Raw genomic sequence first — 25,879 nt, 5'->3', positions numbered from 1 at the left:
GGCTAGAGGCCGACTGAAGAGGGGCAGGTTGTTCCTCTTGATTGGCTCATAAATATGTTTTGTTTGTTTGACTCGGCGCTCTGTGACATACGTGTTGTACTGATATTGTCCAAGCTGTGACGTACAGTGTTTGTGACGTACATCATGACGTACATGACGTACATGACGTACATTTTGTGACGTCACACGTACACGTACAGTGTGACGTACAGATATTGTCCAATGTGACGTACAGTGTCTATGACAGCAGGATCAACAAGGTCTCTATTGTTCTTGGTCAAAGCATCCATGTACAGTAAGAAGTCTGCCTCGCGTATTGCTCTCACATAGATCATTAGCTCGACCTCCAAATTCATTATGATGAGCCACAACTGGAATTGAGGACTGACTTCAGCTCGCTTGGAACACCAGTCTTCTCGAGGCAATATGCTTTCTCCTTCTTGCCGGCTTTGCCCATGCTGGTCATATGCGTTTTGCAGGAGTAGGTACAGAGCACAGGCTGTCACCTGATGGGCACACCGTATTCGAGTAACATGAGAGGCTTTGAGAAATTATTCTGCAGTGCCAGGTGTGGCCACACCTGCTTCTACCAGTACACTGGTCCATCCACTATTGTCGAGAAGATCTCCAATGTCTTAAGAGCTGCCATTTCAATGTGCAGTCCACCGAACATTAAAATGAATTTGTCCTCACCATAGCTTGTGGGTCAACTCTAATAGATTTGCTTTCCAAGTGTAAACAGAGGCTGATCCATGGTAACGATGAGCACTTGTTCAGGAATGAGTATCTCCGCTGCCTTCTGTACAACATCCATTGAATGACGAATCATGGCAACAGTGTTTGCTTGTTCATAGAACAGGGGAAGAAGAGCAGTACGTGATACGCTGTTCTCTGGCTCTGAACCAACTACTTTTGTCAATTTCAACTTATTTTTAGAGAAAATTGAGTTATTTGTAAAAAGTGCAAGGGTACCAATATTTTTGGCCACAACTGTATAATTAGTCTTTAATCAACAGTTATTACTGTAATTTTCTGAATATAATACACGCCTACAAATTTGTTATGAAATGTATTGATTTGTTTGTTAGCACTTTTGCCAGACTGCGGTCAAAATAACCATTTGATGACGAGTGTTAGCTTCCGTTAAATCTTTCATTGCGAGTTCCCCTGAGTGCTTGCTGCTATATTTGAAATCGTGGCTGGCAAATAAGTGTTCTTAAAAACCCATTGTAACATTTCCTCACTGCATGTATGTAAAAATGGCTGATTTGATGGGGGGGGGGGGGGGGGGGTAGGTGGGGGGGGGGGGGGTAGGTGGGGCGGGGGAGAGAGGGAGGTAGGGAAAGCAGTGTGTTGGAGATTGCAGAAGAGCTAGAAGAGAGGGCTGGATGAGGAGGAGGACAAAAGGCTATGTGGTTATTGGATGAGGTGCAATGAGGAGTAATATGAAAGGGAGCTGAGGGAAGTAGAAGGTTGGAAGAGGAGGAGGAGGAGGAATGAGTCGAAAGAGAGAGGGTGGAGGGGGGGGGGGCGGAGTGCAGCTTTGTGGATGTGTGAGGAGCAACCTTGAAAAGGAGGGTTGGGTGGGGAGATTTGAAGGAGAAGGGGGAGATTTCAGGGAGGGGTGTAGGAAGTTTTGAAGGGGAGGGGTAGTAGGAAGGTAGTGATTAAATGGGGGTAGAAGGAGGGGAATTATCGTGGGACATTGGTAAGGGATAGTGTTTGTAGGATAGGGGCAAGTAGAAGTAGAGGATGGAACAGACAGGGAAGGGTTTGATGCTGAAGATGTACGAAAGGAATTATAAATGAAATACGAACATCCATTACAAGCTGGGGTTCTTGCGATTTTGAAGTCAGAGATACGTTTGAAGACGTTGGAGGAGGTGTGCTATAGAGACGAGTTAAGAGGTTGGAGAAATGAAGAGCTGGAAGTGTTGGAATGATTGAAGGATTTATTTGAAAGCACACTTTTGAAGAGGAAGAAGAGAGAATTATAATAGAATGGAAATTGAAACATTTTGAAAGGCACTGTAAAGACCATCTGGGTAAGTTTTTATTTGTTTTTATTTTTTTTAACAAGATCGAGGCTCATGTAAGAGCTAACATTAATCACAAAAAACATAAATTGACACATAAAACATATAGTAAAGGGAGTGGGAGACAATATGGAGAGAGGGGGAAGCATACAAGCACAACAATGGTGGAGAACAGGGACATTGGGAGGTCTGTGGGAGGGAGAGGGCTTGGGGGGGGGGGGAGGGGCAGGGGAAGGGAGCGGGGGGTGGGAGAGGTATAAAACAAATGCACACTGCTAGGACTTCCGGGAAAGAAGTCGGTATTTCAAAAATGTGGATCTGGGGTGAATTAACAGGGGTAGAAAAGATCAAGGTTTTGGATGGGAGAAGATAAGAGATGGTGGTGAACAGCTGTTTTAAAGACCTGGAGGGGGGAGTGGGACTGAAAAGAGTGAGGGAGTTTGTTCCAGAGGTGGGAGAAAAGAGGAATGAAAGAGTAAAGGTGAGCAGAGTGTCTTGATTTTGGCAGTTTCACCAGAAGAGGGTTGCAGTCAGATCTTGTGCGACCTGAAGGAATATTTGGCGGACAGAGCATAGAGCAGGGGGAGCTAGGCCGGATAGGAGTCGGTAGAAGACAGAAAGACCACCAACCTGCCTGTGGTGAGTGCGTGAAAGGCCCTCAGAATCAGCTTCATCATGGGAGATTCCAATGATTCTGAAAGCTTTGATTTCTACAGCGTGAAGCCAAGCTATGTGTGAGGCAGGGGCAGCAGCCCAGATGGGAGAGCAGTATTCCAATGAGCTGCAGATGAAAGCCTTGTATGTGGTGAGGAGCTCAGGTGTGCCAAGGAAGGACTTTGCACAATGGAGGATGCCCAGCCGGCGACTGGCTTTGGAGGCCAGCTTGGAAATGTGGTTTTCCCAGGAAAGATCATGGCAGATAATGAGACCCAAAAGCTTGAGTGAGAGAACTTCTTGGAGAGGATTGTTGAGAAAGTAATGTGGAGGGTTGTCCAGATGGTCTTTTGTGAGAGACATAGTGAGAGTGTGAGATTTTTCAGGATTGAAAGACATGTTCCACGTTGTTTGACCAGTTTGTGATCTTATCCAGGTCTGCGGAGAGTGAGGAGGCTGCAGACTGCTGATCTGAGGGATGAGGTATGGAGCGGCAGAGTGTGGCGTCATCAGCAAAGAGATAGAGAGGATTTTCCAGAAAGTCAGAGAGATCATTGATGAAGACTAGGAAAAGCAAAGGGCCCAGAACACTGCCTGGAGGAACTCCAGCCTGAGGGGAGATGAGAGAATTCCATTCAGAGCCACACATTGACTGCGACTCGAGAGGAAGTCTGCAACCATGCGTGGAGGTTTCCATGGATACCATAGGAGGAGAGTTTTCTGAGCAGAGCGGGGTGCCAGACCGTATCGAAGGCACGTGATATGTCAAGGGAGACAGCTCTGATTTCCTGTTTGGCATTGAGGACCTCCATCCATTGTTAAGACAGCAGAAGCAGCATGTCCAGAGTAGAATGACCAGGTCTGAATCCAAATTGATGGTCAGAGATCAAGCCATTGGAGAAGAGAAAGGATTTGATATCCGAAGCAATGATGGATTCCATGACTTTGCTGATAATTGGGAGCAGGCTGATTGGTCTGTAGTTACAAGGATCTCTTTTTGCATCTTTTTGTGTAAAGCGATAATGTTGGCTGATTTCCAAGCTGATGGCAGATGACCTTGAGCAAAAGAGAGGGTGAAGAGAACAGAGAGAGGGTGTGAAAGAGCGGCAGAGCAGGATTTTGGGACCCATGGGCTGATGCCGTCTGGTCCAGTTGCAGAATCAGAGTCGAGGTTTGACAGAAACTTCTCCACCTTGTCGGGCGAGAAGGACACAGAGTCCTGGAACAGCTGGGTTCGACTGGTTAAGGTGGGTACAGAGATCAATGGGTTTGGGACACAGGATTTTGAGGCACAGAGTTTCTTTTCGCGTTTCACTTTTCACGTTCAGCTTTTTCACATGCGGACTCAGCTGTGGTGCCGTTTGGGGTAAGGGAGGGGATGGAAGGGAAACAAACACCAGAAACAGATTTGACCAAACGCCGCCAGGGTTTGGAGGAGGGAGACAGGTTTGAGAGTTCAGTCTTGAGAGTAGAGAGATTTTGTTTCCTTGCTCTCCTGAGGGTAGACACACACTGGTTCCGAGCTTTGTGAAAGGAATAGAGATTGCTTTCAGTTGGATTAGCCTTCCATGAGGCGAAGGCAAGTTGTTTCCGGGCAACTCCCTCACCACAAACTTCAGTGTACCATGAACGGGAGGAAGGGTTAGACAACTGAAGACGAGATGGGATAAATCTGTGCATGAGAGAGAGAGCAGTTTGCTTTGGAAGAATTCCCAGGAAGAATTGATGTCAGAGGCAGTGAAGATGGGAGACCAGTCCAGATGATTGATGGCTGCTTGCGGACCGTGCCAGTCGGCCTGAGTTAAATGTCAGACTCGTCGGCGCTGAGGAGGTTCTCTGAGAACGGCCAGAGATGTCCACTTTAACAAGGAAATGATGAGATGAACCGATTGGAGCAGAAGAAGAACAGCAGACATTTGCAGGGAAGTTTGTCATAACCAAGTCTCGAAGAGAAGATGCTCCGTTGACTGAGGTCCGGGTCAGGAAATTGACAGATTGTGTCAGTCCCATTGAGTCGTCGAAGTCCTTTGCTGAGGTGCAAGAGGTCCCCACACCCAGCCAGCCGGCATGATGACAGTTGAAGTCGCCACGTATCATGAAGAAAGAGTTGGGATGAGTGTATAGAAGTTGGACCATGTTGTCAGATAGCGAGATGTAAATGGAGTCATATTTCAAAAATATAATTTAAGATAAGTTGTGGAAGTGTATATAAGCAGTTGGTTGGTACAGTCAGACCAATTTCCTTTTTTTTTTTTTTTTTTTGTGATTTTTTTTCTTTGAGTTAACGTACGCACGCGCACGCATTGGCAATGTTCGTGGGGATTAACGGATTTTTCATGAACGGCTGTGGGTAATTTTACCAAGTATTTCACACAATTTCCATTGACTTTGCCAGCAACAAGTGGGATACCATGATGTATATGCACAAAGAACCCGTGCCCTACCTATGTTCGATAGCGATCAGCAGTTGGGATGTCGTTTTAGGGAATGATCGAATACACTTAAGTCCAGAGAGTGCACACATTCACGGAACACTTTATACATGAAGCAATACCCACATGTAAAAAGTGAAATGGGGTACAACTAGCACTGTCCAGCTATGAAATCACAGCATGGCCAGCTGCGAAGCTAGGCATGCCATGATTTAGATAAAACTATATATCGGCTTGGCACAAGGCCTGGTGTCATGGTGATGTCATACATGCTGTTCACAAGACGTTCCAGTTTATTTTCTCCATTTTATTGATGTGGGTGTTTCCTGGTTTATTAATTTTTTTGCAGTCAATTGTCGACTAAAATTTGTGTGGCTAACCCCCGCTCTAGCAGGGAAAATGGACTTAAAATGCATGTTGTGTTGTTGTTGTTGTCGACTAAAATTAATATTTTCAAAAAGCATTTTGTCTTATGGGCACAGGGAACCTTCCCCATCCCCACCCCCTTTTCTTACTGTTTGTATGACCGTGAAAAATGTCTAATTTTGGATTGTCCCTATACAGTCTTTTGTAGTGTGAGCAGAGCAAATTTTTCAGCTCCACTTTTTTGTGGGGGGGGTCAAGGAGTGGGTGGGGCAGTTTGTGTTATCAACACACTGCATTTGTCTAAAGCATTTCACTGAAAGCTTATTTAACTCATTCATAAGACTCGGGAATGGATTCACCAAGCTTTGTACAATATTTCATTGCAACTCTGTTCAGATTAAAAATTCATGCTGTGAATGTGGTCTAAATTAATGGTCAGATCAGCTAAAACAAAAGAGGAAAAAAATTAAGTACTGTACTTTAAATTTTGTACACAAGCTGGTCTCTACAATATTCTCAAGAGTGTGACACTGATAAGGATTCATAAATATTTTGATTAGCTATTATATTAAACTTTTATCAAGATTAGCTCTTCTTTTTTTTCCCCCCCCATTGACCACTCTATTTTATGTTCAATGTTTTCAGACTTCAGTCATTCTGTGTCTGAGACCTCACCATCTGACATCCTGTTGACACCAAAACATTTTGAAACCTCTGCAAAAATTGTACTTGAGGTGAGTAAATTGACGCATGTGTTTATGGATTTTTGAGAAAATGCTACACACTGTGTACATGGAATTGATTCTCCTTCGTGAGTCGTGTGAGTAATTAACTGAGGTTGTTGTTGTTGAAATGTTTTTGTTTCATTTATTTATTTATTTTGTTTTCCCAAACAGGCTGCAGAGTTTTCAGGAAAAGGTAAGATTCATTTACCGTTGTTGACATTATTTTCAGTCGGCATACACCTCATTAACTGTTGGTTAATTAACGTTTTAACTTTTTTTTTTTCAGGGAAGGTTATCCCAACACTAAATGACATCGCAGAGATATCTGAGAAATTGTTCAAAACATCCATTAAACTGACCAGCCCAGTTGCTGAGCAGACTCCCCTCAGTTTTGAGGAGACTGGGCTTGCATGTATGATTCTTTTTTCATCATTACAAAAGTGGTGCTTTGTGTAAACATAAATAAGTTAATGAAAAAAAATCCTTCAAAACACGTATAAATCGCACTGTTAAAAATAAAGTATTTTAAACTTTACCTTTGTGGGAATAAAAAAAAATTGCAGCAAGAAGCAGGAAATGCAATTTTTGAATTTCTGTGGAGGTGGCTGTTTATTTCACCTTAGTGCATTTATGATTGGCTATAAAATATGGCATCCTTTTCACCTCGATGCATTTAGTTTCTATTTATCTTGATAATAACTTGGATAACCTAAGGGTGTTGTGAAACCTTCCCTTCCCAATTCATTAACTTTTTCTTCCGATTTATAGCAGATTATTTGACACAACCGGCAACCCCGGACGTTGAAAATATTCAGGTAATGCCTGTTTTTGTACATGCTTGTCAATTTCCTTTTATATCTTATTCTGATCTGACATATTTTCTTCATAAATAAATAATGCAGTCGTATTGCCAGAAGATGTTTTTTTTCATATCGATAACCTTTGTGTAATTAATTCTCATTTAATGCATGCAAATCACATTGAGAATTGTGAGATTTAATTTTCTATTTTTCAAAGGTGCACTCACTCATTCATCATATTGTTGTTAACAATTGATGTATGAATGCAATAAATATTTTTAAAGTGCCTTTTAATCACAACACTTATGAGATATCATCATGGGAACATTGTTAAATTATTGTGACCGAGATGTTGCATCAAGAGATGCACAGATCCCCAGTGTTTACGTGTTTACGCCAGTCCCCATTCCCCAGTGTTTACGAACACAATGTCTTCTTGCAAATGTGTTCATAAGCTTTCCTTTGCTTTGTGACATCAGTTGCCCAGGTATCCCATGGATTGCAATCCGAGGGGATTCTGCATTATTATCAACAACAAAGATTTCTCTCAGGCACGATTAAATGAGCCTGATATTGGAGACAGGACCGGCACTGATCTTGACAAAGGTTGGTCTATTTTACTTCGTTTGCAAATGCATTTATTTATTTTTGTACAAGGGAAGAAAATGACATGTTTTATTGTATTTTCATTTTTGTAATAGCCTTATATGCAGTGCCTACAGAAAGTCTACACCTCCTTTCAAAATATTAACCTTTTGTTACCTTGTAGGCTGGAATTAAAATACACTAAATCAGCCGTTTTCCACCTTTATTTACACATCGTAACCCACAACCTCAAAGTGAAAAACAAATTCTAGAAATTTCAGAAAACTAATTAAAAACACAAAACGAGAATATGTTGTTGGATAAGTGTCCACCTCCCTTATAATAGCAATTGTAAATTAGCTCAGGTGTAACCAAGCACCTTCAAAATCACACACCAAGTTAATTGGCCTCCACCTATAGGTTAAATTGTACTGATTCTACAATTTTCTGCTCTCCACAAAACAAAACAAAACCGGCAGACCTTTGCAAGAAAGCTGAAATTGGGATGGAAGTTCATCTTTCAGAATGACAACAACCTGGAGCACACAGCCAAAGCTACACGGAGTAGCTAAGGAACATAAAGATAAATGTCCAGTCAGACACTCGACCTAAATCCAATCGAAAATCTGTGATTTGACTTGAAGATTACTGTCCATCAACACTCCCCACACAACTTGACAGAGCTTGAACACTTTTGTCCAGAAGAATGGGCAAATGTTCCCCAATCAAGGTGTGAAAAGTTGGTGGAGACCTATCCCGACAAACTCACAGCTGTAGTTGCTGATAAAGGTGCTTCCACCAAGTATTAAGTCGGAGGGGGTGGGGGGGGGGGTGGGAAGGGGGTGGACACTTATGCAACCAAGATATTCTAGTTTTGTATTGTTAATTAATTTTCTGAAATTTGTAGAATTTGTTTTTCACTTGGAAATTGTGGGTGTGTAAATAAAGGTGGAAAAAGTCTGATTTAATGCATTTTAATTCCCGATCAGGGAAATGAGATCAGGGCGGTCTATCTCAAGATATCTCGAGCTTTCAATATAGTCTGGCATTCTGCCTTGCTCTCCAAACTATCTGCCTGTGGAATCCAAGGCCAACTCCACTATTGGATTACTGACTTCATCCACTCTCGCAAGTGTTGAAGATGAGAAGAGGTGTGCTTGTCTAAGCAATGTCCACAGACACCTTCCTTTAGATTGGAGAGATTTATTGCTTATTGGAGAAGAAACCTGGCTTGATAAAGCACCAATTTACTTCACACAATACATAAGCATTCAAGAGTTGAGCAGAGTTCCATGGAAAAGCTCGCTTGATTGTAAAGAAAGTTACAGCACAGAATACACAACATAACACAGAAAATCAGGTAAGTCTTCTGAAATTCTCCGGGAGGGGCCTAAGGGCATGGAGGGGTTTACTAGGAGTCGGACATTCTGGTCCCACATCTGACTTTCATTAAATAAGCCATGAGAACCAGTAGGTGTGCTTTGAGATGTCAAACTGAAAGATGTGTTTTAGAAAAGTTACTGCTTGGGGCATTCCCTTGGCTAAAATGTTACTCTGGAATCATCCGGCAATCATTTTACTGCAGGTCCCAATGGGTAGGAGAGTCAAAGTAGATGAATGTACATCTGATTTTAATTGCAAAGGGAAGATGCATGCATAGAAATAATTTGCTGAGTGCATAGTTTTCCAGCTCTACAGAGAGTATAGCATTACTCATTTGCACCACCATCTCTTTCCACGAACACAAGAATACATTTTCCAAGTGCACCGATTCAGAGTGGTTCAAAGTATTCTGTCCAATAACACTCATATATCTGTGATTTTTCTGCAAAGAAGAAAGTACAAACAGAATTTAATTAACTACAGGGAAACTCATCCATAAGGATAGTCTCAATTTGATTAATTAAGTAGAAGCTATACTTCTACACACCCTGGTGTACCCTGGTGTTGGGCTAGCGGCTAGGGTGCCGGCTTAGGATCCTAGGATCCTGGGTTCGAATCCCGGTCAATCGCTGAATTAACACCAGGGGGGTTGACTCAGCCTGTCATCCTTCCGAGGTCGGCAAATTTGAGTACCAGTTCACTGGTAATTCCCTGCTTGTCGTTAAAGGCGGCAAAAAGGGTTGGCGGCAGGAAGGGCATCCGGCCGTAAAACATTGCTTCAAAAAGGGGACCGAAAAAACAACAACAACCACAGTTCCCGAAAAAGGCCAACCCCCGCTTGCGGGGAAAAATGGCCTCTAAAGGTGGTTTTTATACTTCTACACACGTCAACGTGAGCTTCTCAATGGAACCCTTTCTTCCCCTCTACCTGTCAATGCTGGAGTACCCCAAGGCAGTGTTCTAGGCCACATCTTATTCCTAATCTTCATCAATGATCTCACTGACTATTTGGAAAATCCTCTATTTGCTGATGACTCCGCTCTCTGCCGTGACATCCCTGATCCTTCTGATAGACAGGCTGCAGCCTCTTCACTCTCCTCAGACCTTGCCAAAATCACAAACGAGTGTTGGTGTTGTGAAAAGGTACATGTCTTTCAATCCTGAGAAATCCCACAAACTCGCTCACTCTCTCTCTCCGAAAGGACCGTTCCGCAAACTCTCCCATATACTTTCTCAACAACCATCTCAAAGAGGTTCAGTCATTCAAACTATTTGAGTCTCTCTTAGCCATGATCTTTCTTGGGCAAGCCACATTTCAAAGTTTGCCTCCAAAGCAGATGCTGACTGGGCAGCCTCTGTCATGCAAAGTCCTTCCTCAGCACACCTGAGCTCTTAGCCCCCTACAAGGCTTTCATCCACAGCTTGAAGGAGTATTGCTCTCCCCTCTGGGCTGGCTCCCCTACCTCGCATCTTGCTCAGAATGATGCCGTGGAAACCAAGGCTTTTCAATGTAATTGAAATATCTTGTGATGAAGCAGAGTCTATGGTCCTATCACTTCACTATCGTCTTTGTCTTCTTCCACCTCATTTCTGGTCTTGCACCCTCTGCCCTCTCCATGCTCTGCCCCCTTCCCCTCCCAGGTATCTGCAGGACACATGAGGTCAACCAGCAATCCCATCCCCTCCGAGTGAAACCTAAACTCCACTCAGTTATTCCCCTTTCCTTCCCCCTTCCCCTCCACCTGTGGAACCACCTTCCACACTCTTCAATCTCATTCTTCCCTCTAGGTCTTCAAGACAGCTGTTCACCACCTTCCCAAGTCATCCTCCATCCAAAACCATGGTCTTTTCTATACCCATTAAACCATCTCCACCCCTCCAAAAATGTTGCTTTCCTATCCATCTTGTTCATTCATTGCTTTCTCCCCTACGACTCATCGCGACCTGCATCCCTTTTTTGTCAACATCCGTCTGATTTATCTCTCTGCACTGCTGTTGGTGTTTCTCCTTTCTCCTGCTGTTCCATTTGCTATGTTATGTCGTGATCTGTTCTATGTCCTTGCTTTTCCATGAACATAGACCATGTCATTTAAAAAGACAAAAACTGTTCGACCAGTTGTCAAAGATCTTGTGGACAAATGATCAATTGGTATTGTATTCCACGCACAGATCAACACAACAGTGGTAGGGCCAGGCTACCCCAGCAGTGATGTTGATTTGCACATTCACAAAATGGTTCCTCACATGGCCGATTGTCCTACTTTTGAAGGTTGAAATACATGGGTTTGCATTACCCTTTGTGATGCATTTTTATGTTTTTACTGTACAATTACATTCTAAGTTGGCATGTTTTTCTGGTCACTTCATCATCGAATCCAGTTTGTGATATCAACACTATATATATATACTAGCTTACTGAGGAACAGGCTTATTTTAGCTGAGGAATAATGACTGTACCTGAGTTGCTGTGTTGTCATGATTTATACCAATCATAAAACAAACAATTATTTTGCACAAATGTATTTGTTGTTTGTGATATTTCATTTTTATAGGCAATTTAGGTTGAATTTTTTTTTTTCAAGAAAGAACCCCTCAGCACATACATCGGGGAGGGGTCGGTGCAGACCAAGTTTGGGACGATTACACCTCACCACCAAGTAATTCAAAACACCTCCCAGCCATAAAACACAAAATAAAAACACCTCACCACCACGAAATTAAAAACACCTCACAGCCATAAAACACGTAATAAAAACACCTCACAGCCATAAAACACATAATAAAAACACCTCATAGCCATAAAACATGTAATAAAAACACCTCACCACCACTAAATTAAAAACACCTCACCGCCACGAAATTAAAAACACCTCACAGCCACGAAATTAAAAACACCTCACCACCACGTCATTTAAAAACACCTCACCACCATGTCATTTAAAAACACCTCACCACCACGTCATTTAAAAACACCTCACCACCACATAATTAAAAACACCTCACCACCACGTAATTATAAATACCTCACCACCACGTAATTCAAAACACCACCACCATGTGATTTTAAAACACCTCACCACCATGTGACTTAAAAACACCTCACCACCACATAATTCAAAATACCTCACCACCACGTCATTCAAAACCACCACGTCATTCAAAACCACCACAACGTTATTAAAAACACTTCACAACCACGGCAACAAAAGTTTGAGGGAGTCGTTAAGTGACAACACAGACACTGCCCAGATGTGTAGATATATAGATAAATGACTGTACCCAAGTTGCCGTTTTGTCATGGTTTAAACCAATCGTAATTCAAACAATTATTTTGCACAAATGTATTTGTAATATACGTGATATCACATTTTATAAACAATTGAAGTTGAAAAAAAAAATTCCCTAAAAAATTCCCCAAAAAAAATTATAATTGGAAATATTTTCCAAAAAATATCCTTAGGACATGCTGACAGGAGAGATATGTGCATACCAGAAGTTTGGTACGATTTCACAAAGGTTTGAGAAAGTAGTTCAGTGATAAGACAAGACAACACAACACAGACACTGCACAGATATATATATATATGGTATGGAGGAAGTTTATGGAGGCACGTTGAATGGTGTAGGTTGGTTGTGTGTGGTGTATTGTTATTTTTTGGTTACTATTATTATTTCTTATTTTGTGTATATGAGTGAGTGGGTGAGGGTGTGTGTTTTTGCATGAATGAAATTTGGCATGAGTGTGTGTTTTTGTATGTTGAGTGGTGTATGTTGTAAGGGTAGGTGGTTGGTTGGTGTTTTGTGTGTGTGTGTGTGTGTGTGTGTGTATGGGTGTGTATGTGTGTGTATGAATGATGTGGTGTGTTTTGTTGGTGAGTGGTGAAGGGTATAAAGGTGGTTGTTTGAGTGTTCCACCATGTTTGTTTGGTGCTGTGGATTCTGGATGTGGAGGTGTTGTTGTTGTTGTAGTCTGCGTTCGCACTGGCTGTGGGTGGGGGTATGTACGCATCCAGGTGTAGTTGCTGCATGTGGATGTGTATGTGCCCCTGCTGGCCCACCTTAGCTGACCGTATCGAGGTTGAAGGGCCGAAACGGGATGATGCTGAGGACCTCGATTGAGGACCCGGTCAGTGCGGCACACTTGTGAACAGGTGTGTTTTGAACTTTTATATATATATATATATATATATATATATATATATATATATATATATATATATGTGTGTGTATACGGTGTACCTATTCTGACCAGGGTACACACTGGGAAACGTTTAAAACATGGAAATTCGGGGGGGGGGGGGGGGGGGGCGTCGTCAGCATCACGGCTGCAGTTTAAACATCTATCTATAATTCCAGTAATCTCTGTGTGTTTGTTTGTACGTTTGTACGTTTGTACGTTTGTTTGTTTGTCTGTGACCGCTGTTTCTCGACAACCACGGGTCCGATATACTTTTAACTTGCCAGGTATATTGCTGGGGACCCGAGGATGTGCCTTTTCAAGGTTTCATATTAATCGGACAATTACTTACCGAGCTATGTCCAAAAAACGATTCAACCAATCAGAGAGCAGCGAACTATCGCGTGTGCCGAACGTGGCGGACACACTCTGCCTCGGATGGCACATTTGAGAGCGTATTCATTTATTTCACGTTTGCAAACTATGTTGGCGCTATGTTGGCGTTAAACTATGTTTTAAAACTAATAAAAACCATTTCATGTAAATAGAGGGGGGGGGGGGGGATTGTCACTGTACTCGCACGAGCAGATGGCGGAAGTGCCTGACCGCCAAGTGAAGTCCGAGCAACTCGCGGTCGAAGGTACTGTAACGGCGTTCGGGCGGGCGAAGCTGCCGGCTAAAGAACGCCAGCGGTTGCCAAGCTCCGTTTTAAAACTAATAAAAACCCCGGGGGGATTGTCACTGTACTCGCAAGCCGTTCGCCGTTCGCTTTGGCGTTGCGAATGGACCAAAACATTTCATGCACCAAACCATTTCATGTAAAGCGTTCGCCGTTCGCTTTGGCGTTGTGAATGGACCAAAACATTTCATGGACCAAACCATTTCATGTAAATAGAGGGGGGGATATAATTTTAGATATAGATATAGTACGGGCATGCCCTAGTATATTAAATTTGGACAGCTCTACAAACTTGCCTCTTATTATAATCAGCCATCTCTCACCGTTTATGAGTTAGACACAAAAAACGGGCAAAAATTGCCAAAATTCACTAATTTGACCTTGAAATATGACCTTTTGACCTTGAAGATGACCCCAGGTGGTGTTGAAAATGTCGCTATTGAACTTGCCGTCCTCAAAAACCCCTATTTTGACCCCGAGATCGTGTCTAGCCCTTCTAGAAGTCATTTTAGCCCAGGACTTAAGTTAATCCTTCAGACTCGTTACAAACCCCGAGCATGGGACGTTCCAGTCCTTCTCTAAAGGAGTCTATGTATATCATACATGCATACAGTATTGTGTCCATTGACTCATGCTACTCGACTGTATATTGAAATTGACTCGCATTGAATTGGAACTTCCAATTATGCATTGATGTTGTATTTATGAACACCAAATTGCCTTATCTTTATTTGACAAATATTTTCATTTTTCTATTTTGTGCTCTTATGCCCTTCATCATTGTGAGCATTTAAAGCTCCGAGTCTACAATAGTGAAGAAGAAGACGACGACCAGTCATTTTGCATATTCAGATGTATTGGGCTGGCGAAGTAAGCTGGTACTCATTTTGCGAACTTTGGAATGATGACAGGCTGAGTCAACTCACCTGGTGTTAATCAACGGCATGACAGGGGTTCAATCTTAAGCCAAACAGCCACCTTAACCATGAAGCCTACACCATGCTTATACAATATTGAACTTGTATGTATGAAGTCACATAAGCAAATGGGCACAGGTTTTAATTGCCGTATGCTATGCAGCTGGAGCAAGCTTTGTGATGACTTTACGGTTATCGTGGCAGGCTTGAGTTCGGATCTTAAGAATCTGAATTGAAGCCCCCAGTCGTGCAAAAACAGTAGGTGTGTGGACTCGGCCTGTAATCCTTCCGAGGTTGACAAAACGAGTACAAGCTTGCTGGGACAAAGTGAGTCAGTCAAGTATTCTCTGTCGGAGTGGCGACCCGTCCAAGAAAAATATAATGTTGCTTGTTGAAAAAAAAAAAATAATTGTAAAAAACTTGTAATTATAAACGAAGGTTGAATTACTGGTGTGGTAAAGGGTGTGTTCACCTTGGTCCGAATGTATTTTTAATATCTCTTCTGCTGCAGATGAACTTGTGCAAACGTTTAAAAAATTTCATTTTCAAGTGAGAGTCCATGAAAATCTGACATCGGAGGGGATGCTTGACGAGTTGAAGAAAATTGCAAAGGAGGATCACAAGAAATTCTGTGCCTTCTTTTGCTGCATCCTGTCACATGGGGAAGATAGCTGTGTGTTGGGAGTTGATGGTGAAAAAGTGCTTTTACAGAGCCTGACCTCCACTGTTGCTGGAAATAACTGTGCTGGCCTCCTTTACAAACCAAAGGTGTTTATCATACAGGCTTGCCAGGGTAACGCGGAACAACTGCGCTGCCATCTTCCACAACTTGGAGACCTTGTCCAAGATGGGTATGGTGACACAACAGACATTCCGTTTGAGGCCGATATCTTGTTGGCTCTAGCCACTGTCCCAGGTTATTATTCTTATCGCAGCAGAACATATGGTTCATGGTTTATCCAGACCTTGTGTCGGCTTCTGAATGACGACAGATACAGGTATGTAGTTGACTGCTAATTCACTGGTTCAACATTTTCTGAAATCTAAAAGTGTGTTTAGAGATGCAGATGCTTGTGATAAAGTAATTTACCATAAAAGTTGAGCAAGTAAGAAATGACTTTTCCTTTTCATGATTGTTTTTATTGATTCCTGTGAAAGAATATATTGGAAATCAGAACCTCCTGTAATCATTTGCCAAGGGACTTTGTACTTTGAGGAATACAAGTTCTGCTCAAAGCTTGCTTCACCTTAACCTGGGTTTGTTACATTGTGAGCACACCTTCATTATCTAATGATTGACACGAGCTCGTACTTCAGCATAAACACTCGGTCTATAACTCACAAAAAGTTGGTTGATCAAACACAATGGCATACCACCGGCTGCATTTTTTCGAATGCATGATTGAGGCTCGTGGAAGAGCTGGAGCAAAACGGCGGGAAACACCAACAGCAGAGTAGAAGTGAGAGTGAGATCAAGAGTAGGGCAGAAGGACACATGGGAGTGAAAACGCTGCAAAAAAGCTGAAACACAGCAATGAGAGGAAGGGGGGAAAGCGGAGATGAAATATAAAAGGAACAACCAACCGACAAGTAACGAAGGAAAAGAGATGAGAGAGGGGGGTGGGAAATCACGATAACCTGGAAAAATGGAGTCTTTGGGAATCGGGCCATTTGGGGTGGAAGAAATCTTGTGTAAGGATGGGGGACGACTTGAGATAGTGGTGAACAGTCGTCTTGAATCCCTGTCGGGAAGAATTGGACTTGAGACTGAGGAAGTTGGTTACACAGGTTAGAGAAAAGAGGAACAAATGAGTGGAGGTGAGTAATGAGCCTGGATATTTGGAGAATAACAAGAATAGGGTTATGGGCAGAATGTGTGTGCTCACTCTGCAGAAACCTAGGAAAGTCAAGAGGGGAGAAGGTGCAATACCAAAAGAGGCAGTAGAATACAGAAAGGCCACCAACCTGTTTGTGATGTGAAAGTAGCAGTCCTCGATACTCGGCTTCGCTGTCGCGATACTCTAGTCTAAAGGATGACAAATGATGCAGCAGAGGATGGAATTATCAGTAAAGAGATGAGGATTTTGCAGGGAAACAGGAAAATAATTGATGAAGATGAAGAACAAGACTGAGCCCAATACACTGCTTGGGGCACTCCATCCTTGACAAGGAGACAAAATTAGAGGATCCCCTTGAGAGCTACACATTGACCATTGGATTGGAGTAAGTCCATGATTCGTGAGGGGAGGTGGCCTTGGATGCCATAAGCAGAGAGTTTGGCGGTCAAGCCCTGGCGTCACTAGGGCTGTGCGGGGGGTGCGGACCGCACTGGGTGACACTATCAGAAGGGGTGACACCAAATTTTTGCAGTTTCAGCAGAAATTTATTAATTTTTATAAAAATATCAATGTAGTTGGTTATAACAACAAAAACATTTTCCGTAAGCCCAGCTTACATGTATCAATATATACCTACAAGGCTAAAACTCTATGCTAATTTACTTTTTGAACCTTCTCATGCGCTCCAGTCAGAGCGGTTATTATTACCCAATTACAATGACGCTTCGAATCACGTGGTTTCATCTGCACGCGCTACAAGCACGCGCTGTTTTCGTTGCCACTGATGTTTTTATAGTCGCTGATTTTGTCAAATTTTCTGGTGTTTTAGCTACATATTGTTGTAATTCCTATTTGTGAACCTATATCAAGAACTTTTGAGAATGAAGTAGTAATTAAAAGAAAAGGAGAAAATTTAAAAGGCTTTAGGCTTCCGCTCGGTTACTAATAATGTTGTAACTAATAATGTTGTAATTCAATGTAGAAAGATTTTACAAAACAATTTTGTTGTTAGTATTCATATAATCTAAGAAATATTCCTGTAATGACTGCCAACCAGATGAGTTTTCATAACCAAGCAAACCTTTCATTTCGGTTTTGCCATGCTAAAGGTTATGGCGGTGTAGCAGCTGTGGGAATGAGGTTTTAACGGTGGTTCACACCTTGTTTTTCTTAACAGCACTTTACATATTGATTTTTGTGGCATACACCAGCAACATTAGGCTCCATAGCTATTTCCATCTTTTAATTAGTGAAGTCTTTATAAGTTTCACGATCTGGAGCGCGATCATGTGGTGACGCGATTTGTAGCGGCCATGTTTGGTCTATGAACCAGAGAACATCGTGCTGAGAGTGAACACTGAAGTCTTGCGAGAGATTAATTAAGGATCCATAGTTGGTATGTAATCAGTAATCTCATTCGTTTCCTTGATACATAAAACGTTTATCACATTTTTACATTTACATTACATTCACATTTTTACAACTATATATTTACTAGTACCCGACTGCAAAGCCGCAATGAGCCGGCGAAGCCAAATCCTCTTGCCACTATTTTACCCATCACTATGGCTTCAGTAGGTTAGGTAGTTGGGAGTAGGTAAGTGTAGTAGGTACCGTACCTAGTTCAAAATGGCACCATTTGCATTCTGGATGAGATTAAAATTTCCTTCTTGATTAATTTCGTGAATTCCGTCTCAACTTCGGATATTTCTGGCCATGAAAAACTATCCCCTACGGCCGCGAGATTTCTAAAAAATAATTATTCGTCAATTTAAAATATTTGACGCCGTTTTCAGCCTCAAACGTGGTAATAAGCTTTTTGAAATATTTTTTCAAATGCTCGAATCTCATTGGTTCCGGTGTTTGGTGACGATTTTCGTTGAAGATAACCAGGGACCGTGCGGGCCCGGGGAACGAGGTTGGTCTTAAAGTATTTTAATTACAAATTAGAGGTGCATAAGATTGTGAATCAAACAACGAAGGGTGAAACAAACTCCTATTGAACTTTTTCGCAATTTTTTTATGCATACTTCCGCATCCGCAAGATGGCGGCCTCCATGGAGCGATTTGGTTTTTGAAATATTTTTTCAAATGCTCGAATCTCATTGGTTCCGGTGTTTGGTGACGATTTTCGTTGAAGAGAACCAGGGCCCATGCGGCCCCGGGGAACGAGGTTGGTCTTAAAGTATTTTCATTGCAAATTAGGGGTGCATAAGATTGTGAATCAAAAAAAGACGGGTGAAACAAACTCCTATTGAACTTTTTCGCAATTTGTTATGCATACTTCCGCATCCGCAAGATGGTGGCCTCCATTGAGTGATTTGGTGCGTCAAAGCTTGGAATTCTCAAAGGATCCAGCAAAATCTGCTTTTTCAACATAATACGTACGTGTTCATTCACAACATGGCTGATTTTAAAACATCAACATCAACATTTTAACAACAACATCAACATCAACAACATTTTAAAACATCTGATCACAATCAACAGGCCGTTCATTTTCAACTTCGCCGGCTATTATTTTGTTTCAAATATTGCTCACCTGTTCAACACTGCATTCAACATTTAACCCACAGCATTTAACCCCTGACTATCTCTTCTCCTTCTCCTTCCTTTTGCTTTGATTATTTACCTGTTGATTTTTGTCTTTTTGCACTTGTTTTTTGTACTCTGTCAAAGCGCCTTTGGGCTTCTTGAAAAGCACTATATAAAATAAATGTAATATTATTATTATTATTGTGCAGGGATATTCTATCGCACAAAACCATTGATGCTGAAACTATTGCTTTGATGGAAATGGAGAAGAAAAAGTGGAGGGACGTCTTGCACAGATTGCTTGATATCACATTGTTTCTTGCCAAGCAGAATCTGGAATTCCATGGCCACAAGGAAGATGAATCTTCATTGAATAAAGGGAACTTTCTTGAGATGGTTGAGATGCTTTCAAAATATGATCCAGTGCTGAAAGAGTACCTAATGAGATTAAAGCGCAGCACATGTAAACTTTAAGTATCAGTCTCTTATCTTGCACCAAAAACTCAGAATGAGTTTATAAGTGCCTGGCAAATCATGTGAAGGAGAAGCTTGTCATGGACATAGTCTGCGAAGTACTTTGGGATCATGTTCGACAGCACACCTGACATGTCACATACTGACCAGATGTCCGAAGTGGAAAGTTGAAGTGAAAGAAGTATTTCTAGGATTTTTTCCTTTAAAGGGGAAAAAGCTGCTGACCTCAGTTCTGGCATTCTTAAAAAACTGGAAAGTGATGGACTGGACATAATGATGTGCCGCGCTCAAGGTTACGATAATGCTGCCACTATGGCTGGAATCCATGGAGGTGCACAAGCCCTTCTCAAGGGAAAGAACAAGAAAGCTATTTTTAATGGATGTGTGGACCATTCGCTTAACTTGGGCAGTCAGCACTCTTTTGCTGAAAATGCATCGTGTGTGACATTTTTTGGAACTCTTGAGACGATGTTTTACTTCTTTGCTGCTTCCACCAATCGATGGGATGTGTTAATTGACCATACTGATTGGGATGTGTTAATTGACCAATGATTGACCATCATTTAAAAGGCTATCAACAACACGCTGGAGTGCTCATCATGATGCAGTTAAGCCAGTTAAAGAAAAGTTTGATAAGTTTGTGGCTGCGATTGAAGCTCTTTGTGATCCACATGAAAATTTGGACACAAGAGGAGCAGCACAAGGTCTTGTGCCTGCTGTCTGTGATTTCACTTTTCTGTGCTACCTGTACTTCTGGTGTGATGTACTTCAGGAAGTTAATCTTACACAGCAGTACCTGCAGATTAAGGGCTTAACTCTCGACAAGGTGGTGGTGACAAAGCTAGAGGCACTAAGACTTTTTCTGCACGAGGAGTGCAGTTACCTGCAATTGGAACAATGGAACATGTAATTGAACAGGCGCTTTTAAAATCAGACGAATATGGAATTGCAGTCGAGAGAAGAGCCAGGTTCAAGAAGAGGATGGCAAGGGAGCAGGCAAGCGATGCTGAACACACTCTGCAAGAATAAAATAAGAGGGCGATGCTTGAGTGCATTGATCGCTTTCATTCTGAACTCCAGATCAGATAAAGAGCCATCAAGGAAGTAGCAGCCATGTTGGAGGCTGTTCAAGTGAAGAGTCTCATATCTGCCACTGAAGAAGAGTTGAAGGTGTCCATTCCAAAATTGACCACTTTCTATGATGAGGTATCCGAGAGTGAGCTTTCAATAGAAATACCAAGGCTGAGAAGGCACCTGAAAGCAGCAGAAATTGATCTGGAAGAAGCCAAAGATTGGGCAACATTAGACGTTTTGACATTCATAGCTGAATGGGACTTCGTAGAATCTCTCCCAACCCTTTCACGGAGCCTAAACTTATTTCTGACAATCTGTGTGTCTGTGGCTTCATGTGAGAGGAGCTTTTCAAAGCTGAAACTTATAAAGAACTATTTGCGATCTACCATGGGACAGTCAAGGCTTTCCGATCTTGCGATATTATCAATTGAAAGTGAGTTGGCGAAAGGCATTGATTTCGATGAAGTGATTCACAAGTTCGCAGCTTTGAATGCCAGGAAAGGAAAGTTCTGAATTAGTCGAGATGTTCACTAAGTGCTGAAATGCTTGTGTATTTGTTCTTGTTTAGTTTTATGGTATTATTTCATTTATGAGTATATTTCCATATGCATTTGTCTACAAGTTCGACATTATTGGGGCCGTTATTGATTACGTATGCAAACCTAATCCATTAATGTATCTCATGTAACAATAAAGTTTAACGTTAAAATCAACATAATTTTGATGTAGTTCTGAAACGTTTTTAATTCGAATTCTATTGTTTTCTTACCGAATTTTCACTTTAACCACATGAAACAATGTAAATGTAAATACATTTAGGCTGTGCGTATGATATTGTAATTTAAAGGTGTAATTTTAATTTTGCTAGTTGTTCATGTCACTACTATTGCCATTACATTCAGTGATATACGGGAATTACGATTTATGAGTAACATTAGTACAAAAAACATTACTAAGGATTCTGTATGGTCTGATACGGGAGGAGGTCCATGGGGGTGGGGGGGGGGGGGGGTGACACCATGAGTTACCGCACTGGGTGACACCAACACTAGTGACGCCACTGGGTCAAGGTATTGTGCCAGACTGTATAAAATCCTCGAGATATTTCCAGAGAGATGGCTCTGATCTCATGTCTGATATTATGGGCTTCCATCTGTTGTTGGGAGTGTCAAAGCACCATATTCAAGATGGAATTACTGGGTCTGAAAACAAACTGATGATCTGAAATTAGACCATTGGAGAAAAGGAAGGATTTGATGTCAACTGAAATGATAGATTCCAGGTCCTTGCTTATATTTGGACGCAAGGTAATAGTCCTGTAGTTAACAGGATTAGTTTTTCCACCATGTTTGTGTATGTTGGCTAACTTCCAGGCAGACGAAAACTGGTCCAGAGAGAATTACCGAGAAAGATACAGTATTCAGGAGCAGTTGGGTACGCGAGGGTAGGGTCGGTATTACTCGCCCCAAATTAATGCAAGGTGAGTATAAGTTGCGAGTGAGTGATCACTTATCAATCAGTACGAGCTCTGTATCAACTCCTTGCTTTTGACATGAGTAATTTAACACATCACATGTCAGTATAATCCATAACAGTGGACCCTTTATCAAACACATGGACACTCACTGTCTTAAGCAATATTTTCCAACAGAGATTATTATGAGAAAGCAACAGACAGGAAGTTCAAAAATAACCACACACAATTCTTTCCCCACACCCCACACACTCAATCCTTCCCCTGCACCCTACACACTCGATCCTTCCACTGAACCCTACACACTCGATCCTTCCACTGCACCCTACACACTCGATTCTTCCACTGAACCCTACACACTCGATCCTTCCACTGCACCCTACACACTCAATCCATGCCTCATCCCATTCTGCACACTCCCAACCTCCTCCCGAACCTCCCAACCCTCACCTCCTCACCCCTATGCCTAACTGTGTGGACTTCAAACATCCGAGGTCTCAACTCCAACTTGACATATCCCAATCCAAGCAGCTTCTTATAAACCGGACATCATCTGTTTAACAGAATCTTTCCTCCCACAGGTCGTCCCTGAATCGTTAGTGTCCCTCACCTGTCATTGTCTCTTCTATTTTGATTGGCCTGAACCACGCCCCGGCGACGGAGTTGCAACTTGCATCAATAACCCAAATTCCCACTGCCTTTGCACTGACCTTGCACCTCCCAAACCCTCAGGGGTACCTCTGGCTGAGACTTCCCATCGCTTCCACTTCTTGTTTATCAGTGTGTTGTACCGTTCTACTAACAGTGACAACTCTATCTACATCTCTCTCTCTCTCAGACATGGACAAACTTTTAACCACTCATTCCAACTCTCTCTTCCTCATACGTGATTATTTCAATTGCCACCATGCCAATTGGCTGGGTGTTGGTACCTCTCTCATTAGCCATAACATTTCAGCAAAGGACTTCTGTGACTCCATGGGACTGATTCGATCTGTGAACTTTCCAACCCCGATTTCTTCCAATGGCAAATGCTCCCTTCTAGATTTGACAATGACCAACTATCCCGCAAATGTCTCCTGCTCTTCCACTGCTTCAATTGATTCATCTGGTCATATGCCTGTGAAAGTCAACATGTCTCGCTATTCTCCGAGAGCTGCCTCAATGCTGGCGAGTCTGGCATTTCTCTAAAGCAGATTGACATGGACTGCAAGCAGCCATCTCTGTCTTTAGGACTGGTCTCCCATATCTACTACCCCTGATGTTAACTCAGCCTGGGAATTCTTCCACAAAAACCTGCTCTCTCATGCACAGATTCATCTCGTCTTGTCTTCAATTATCCTACCCTTCTCCTCACCCATAGTATACTGAATCCTGTTGCGAGGCAGTTGTTCTGAAACAACGTGCTTCCTCTTCCTGGAAGGCAAATCCGACCAATGGCAATCTTGGTGCATTCCACAAAGCCCCCAACAAGTGTTTGTCCCCCAGGAGAGCCAGAAAACCACATCTGTCCAACCTCTAGAATGAACTTTTAAACTTGTCTTCCTCTTCTAAAACCTGGTGGTGCCTTAAGTATTTCTGTGGAGTATGCCCTCCTTCCATCGCTTCCCTCTTCAAATGGCACCACAGCTGACGTCACTCGAGCGAAGGCCGAATCCCTCAATTCTGTATGCTTCAAAATCTTGTCCCCAACCCCTCACTCTCAGTACCCATCCTTCCCCTGTCATACCTAACTGCTCCTGGACTCTGTCTTTTGCACCTGAGAAGGAGGAGAGGGTTATTTTCAACCTTGACTCTGCAACTGGACTGGACTGCATTGGCTTACATGTCCAAAAAACCTGCACTGCTGCTCTTTCACATCCTCTCGCTGCCCTTTTCACCATATCATTTGTCTTTGGTCATCTTCCATCTACATGGAAATCCATCAACATCACTGCATCTGCATTAAATAAAAGGTGAAATAAAAACAGATCAGCTTACTTCCAATCAGCAGCAAGGTCATGGAATCCATCATCACAGTTGATATGAAATCATTCATTTTCCCCAACAACTTGATCTCAAATCATATACTTGTTTGCAGACCAGGTCACTCCATCTTGGGCATGCTGCTTCTACGCACCCAACAATGGATGAAGGCCCTCAATGTCAGACATGTGATCAGGGCCATTTCTGGACATATCTCATGCTTTTTATACAGTCTGGCATCCTGCCTTACTCTCCAAACTCTCTGCCTATGGCATCAAAGGCCAACTCCACACATGGCTCATTGACTTCCTCGACGAGCCAACATGTGGCTCTCAACGGAATTCTTTCATCTCACCTCACTGTCGAGGCTGGTGTGCCCCGAGACATTGTTCTGGGCCGAGTCCTACTTCTGATCTTCAGAAATTATCTCCCTGGCTCTCTGGAAAAATCCTCTATCCATTTGCTGATGACTCCACCCTCTGCCATGACATCCCTCATTCTTCAGACAGGCAGGCTGCAGCCTCTTACCCCTCTTCAAGCACAAGCTGGCAGACCTTAAACACAAGCTGGTCAAACACTTGGCATATTGGAATATGTCGTTTAATCCAAGCAAATATCAAAAGTCCCCACACCCACGCCCATTGTTTGTCCTCTGTCTTGGCCTTCGACTCTGCTCTTGTCATCCCCAACTGTCATACAACAACTGTCCCCCCTCTCTCTCGCTCTCTCGCCTATTCCTTTTGCATGCTGTTATGTGCTGATCTGTTCAGTGTACTAACTCATGCACAAGCCTCGACTATGTATAAAAAAGGGAAAATAAATAAATAATAGTTTTATAATTTAACTATTACTTATCAGCAACCATGCTTTGTTTTTCCCATGGAATGCTACTTTGAAAAAATATACTAACTGTGAATCTGATTTCTCATATTCTACAGGAAAGTTGACTTCTCCACCTTGCTCATTTTGGTGAATGATGCAGTGAGTCAAAAACAGGCGAAGATGCAGATGCCAGAGCCGCGGAACAGGCTACGACGACTTCTGTACTTGGATTGAACGCTTCATAAATCATTTGCATTTTTAAATGAAATCTCAAATTTTGCTTGTGAATGATATGGTAATTGGATTTTAAATTCTTTCTTCTATTGTGAAAGCAAAAGGAGGGAACATTTTGGCCTAGAAATAGCATTTAGCACATTTTCTAAATCTGTTTGGAATTATTTTTCATACCAAACACAGTGGTAGTATCCTCCACCTACCTCATGATGCTTTTAAGATTTTTACTGGCATGTGTCACAGTAACTAAGGATGAGGTCAAATTCAAAAGGCTGTCCTGCAAATGTTTATATCTACAGGGTTTTTCATGTCTTCCTATCTCTGTTAGCAAATTTATTCAGTACACAGTTCAAAACATGATGTTCAGGTTTTGTTACTTTGATTATCAGGTGTGTTCATGAAGTTGGTTTGTTTTGAACAAAAACAATAAAATGTCTTCACTTGATAAATCAATAGAATACCATGTATTAGGCCAACCTGCTTCAAGCGCTTCATCCTGCAGTGGACTGAAATAGGCTGTGATGTTGAGGGTAAATAAAATAAATATATGATAACAAAATACATCCTATAATTTATACTGCCTGGTGCTGAGATCCCTCTCGATGCTCATGGTGCCGAGATCCATCTAGATGCACGGCTGGCTCATGGTGCCGAGATCCATCTAGATGCATGGCTGGCTCATGGTGCCGAGATCCATCTAGATGCATGG

At 42.2% G+C, this 25,879-nt stretch overlaps 1 protein-coding gene across 4 annotated transcripts in view; it reads left to right on the top strand.

The window, feature by feature from the left end:
* Window positions 1-25,619, top strand: part of LOC137416973 (caspase-8) — a 63,761-nt gene extending 38,142 nt beyond the window's left edge. For all 4 annotated transcript variants that reach the window (XM_078781832.1, XM_068102681.2, XM_078781840.1 and 1 more), the window contains exons 5-11: window positions 6,134-6,222; window positions 6,385-6,406; window positions 6,500-6,625; window positions 6,982-7,028; window positions 7,493-7,619; window positions 15,266-15,752; window positions 25,053-25,619. In XM_078781832.1, coding sequence (XP_078637958.1) covers window positions 6,134-6,222; window positions 6,385-6,406; window positions 6,500-6,625; window positions 6,982-7,028; window positions 7,493-7,619; window positions 15,266-15,752; window positions 25,053-25,170 — 1,016 coding nt within the window. In that variant the 3' untranslated portion in view covers window positions 25,171-25,619. The remainder of the gene's footprint in view (window positions 1-6,133; window positions 6,223-6,384; window positions 6,407-6,499; window positions 6,626-6,981; window positions 7,029-7,492; window positions 7,620-15,265; window positions 15,753-25,052) is intronic.
* Window positions 25,620-25,879: the final 260 nt, after the last annotated feature.

This window comes from Myxine glutinosa, chromosome 1, assembly GCF_964187855.1.
Source record: "Myxine glutinosa chromosome 1, kmMyxGlut1.1, whole genome shotgun sequence".
Classification (NCBI taxonomy): Eukaryota; Metazoa; Chordata; class Myxini; order Myxiniformes; family Myxinidae; genus Myxine; species Myxine glutinosa.
This window is presented reverse-complemented; position numbering and strand designations above follow the sequence as displayed.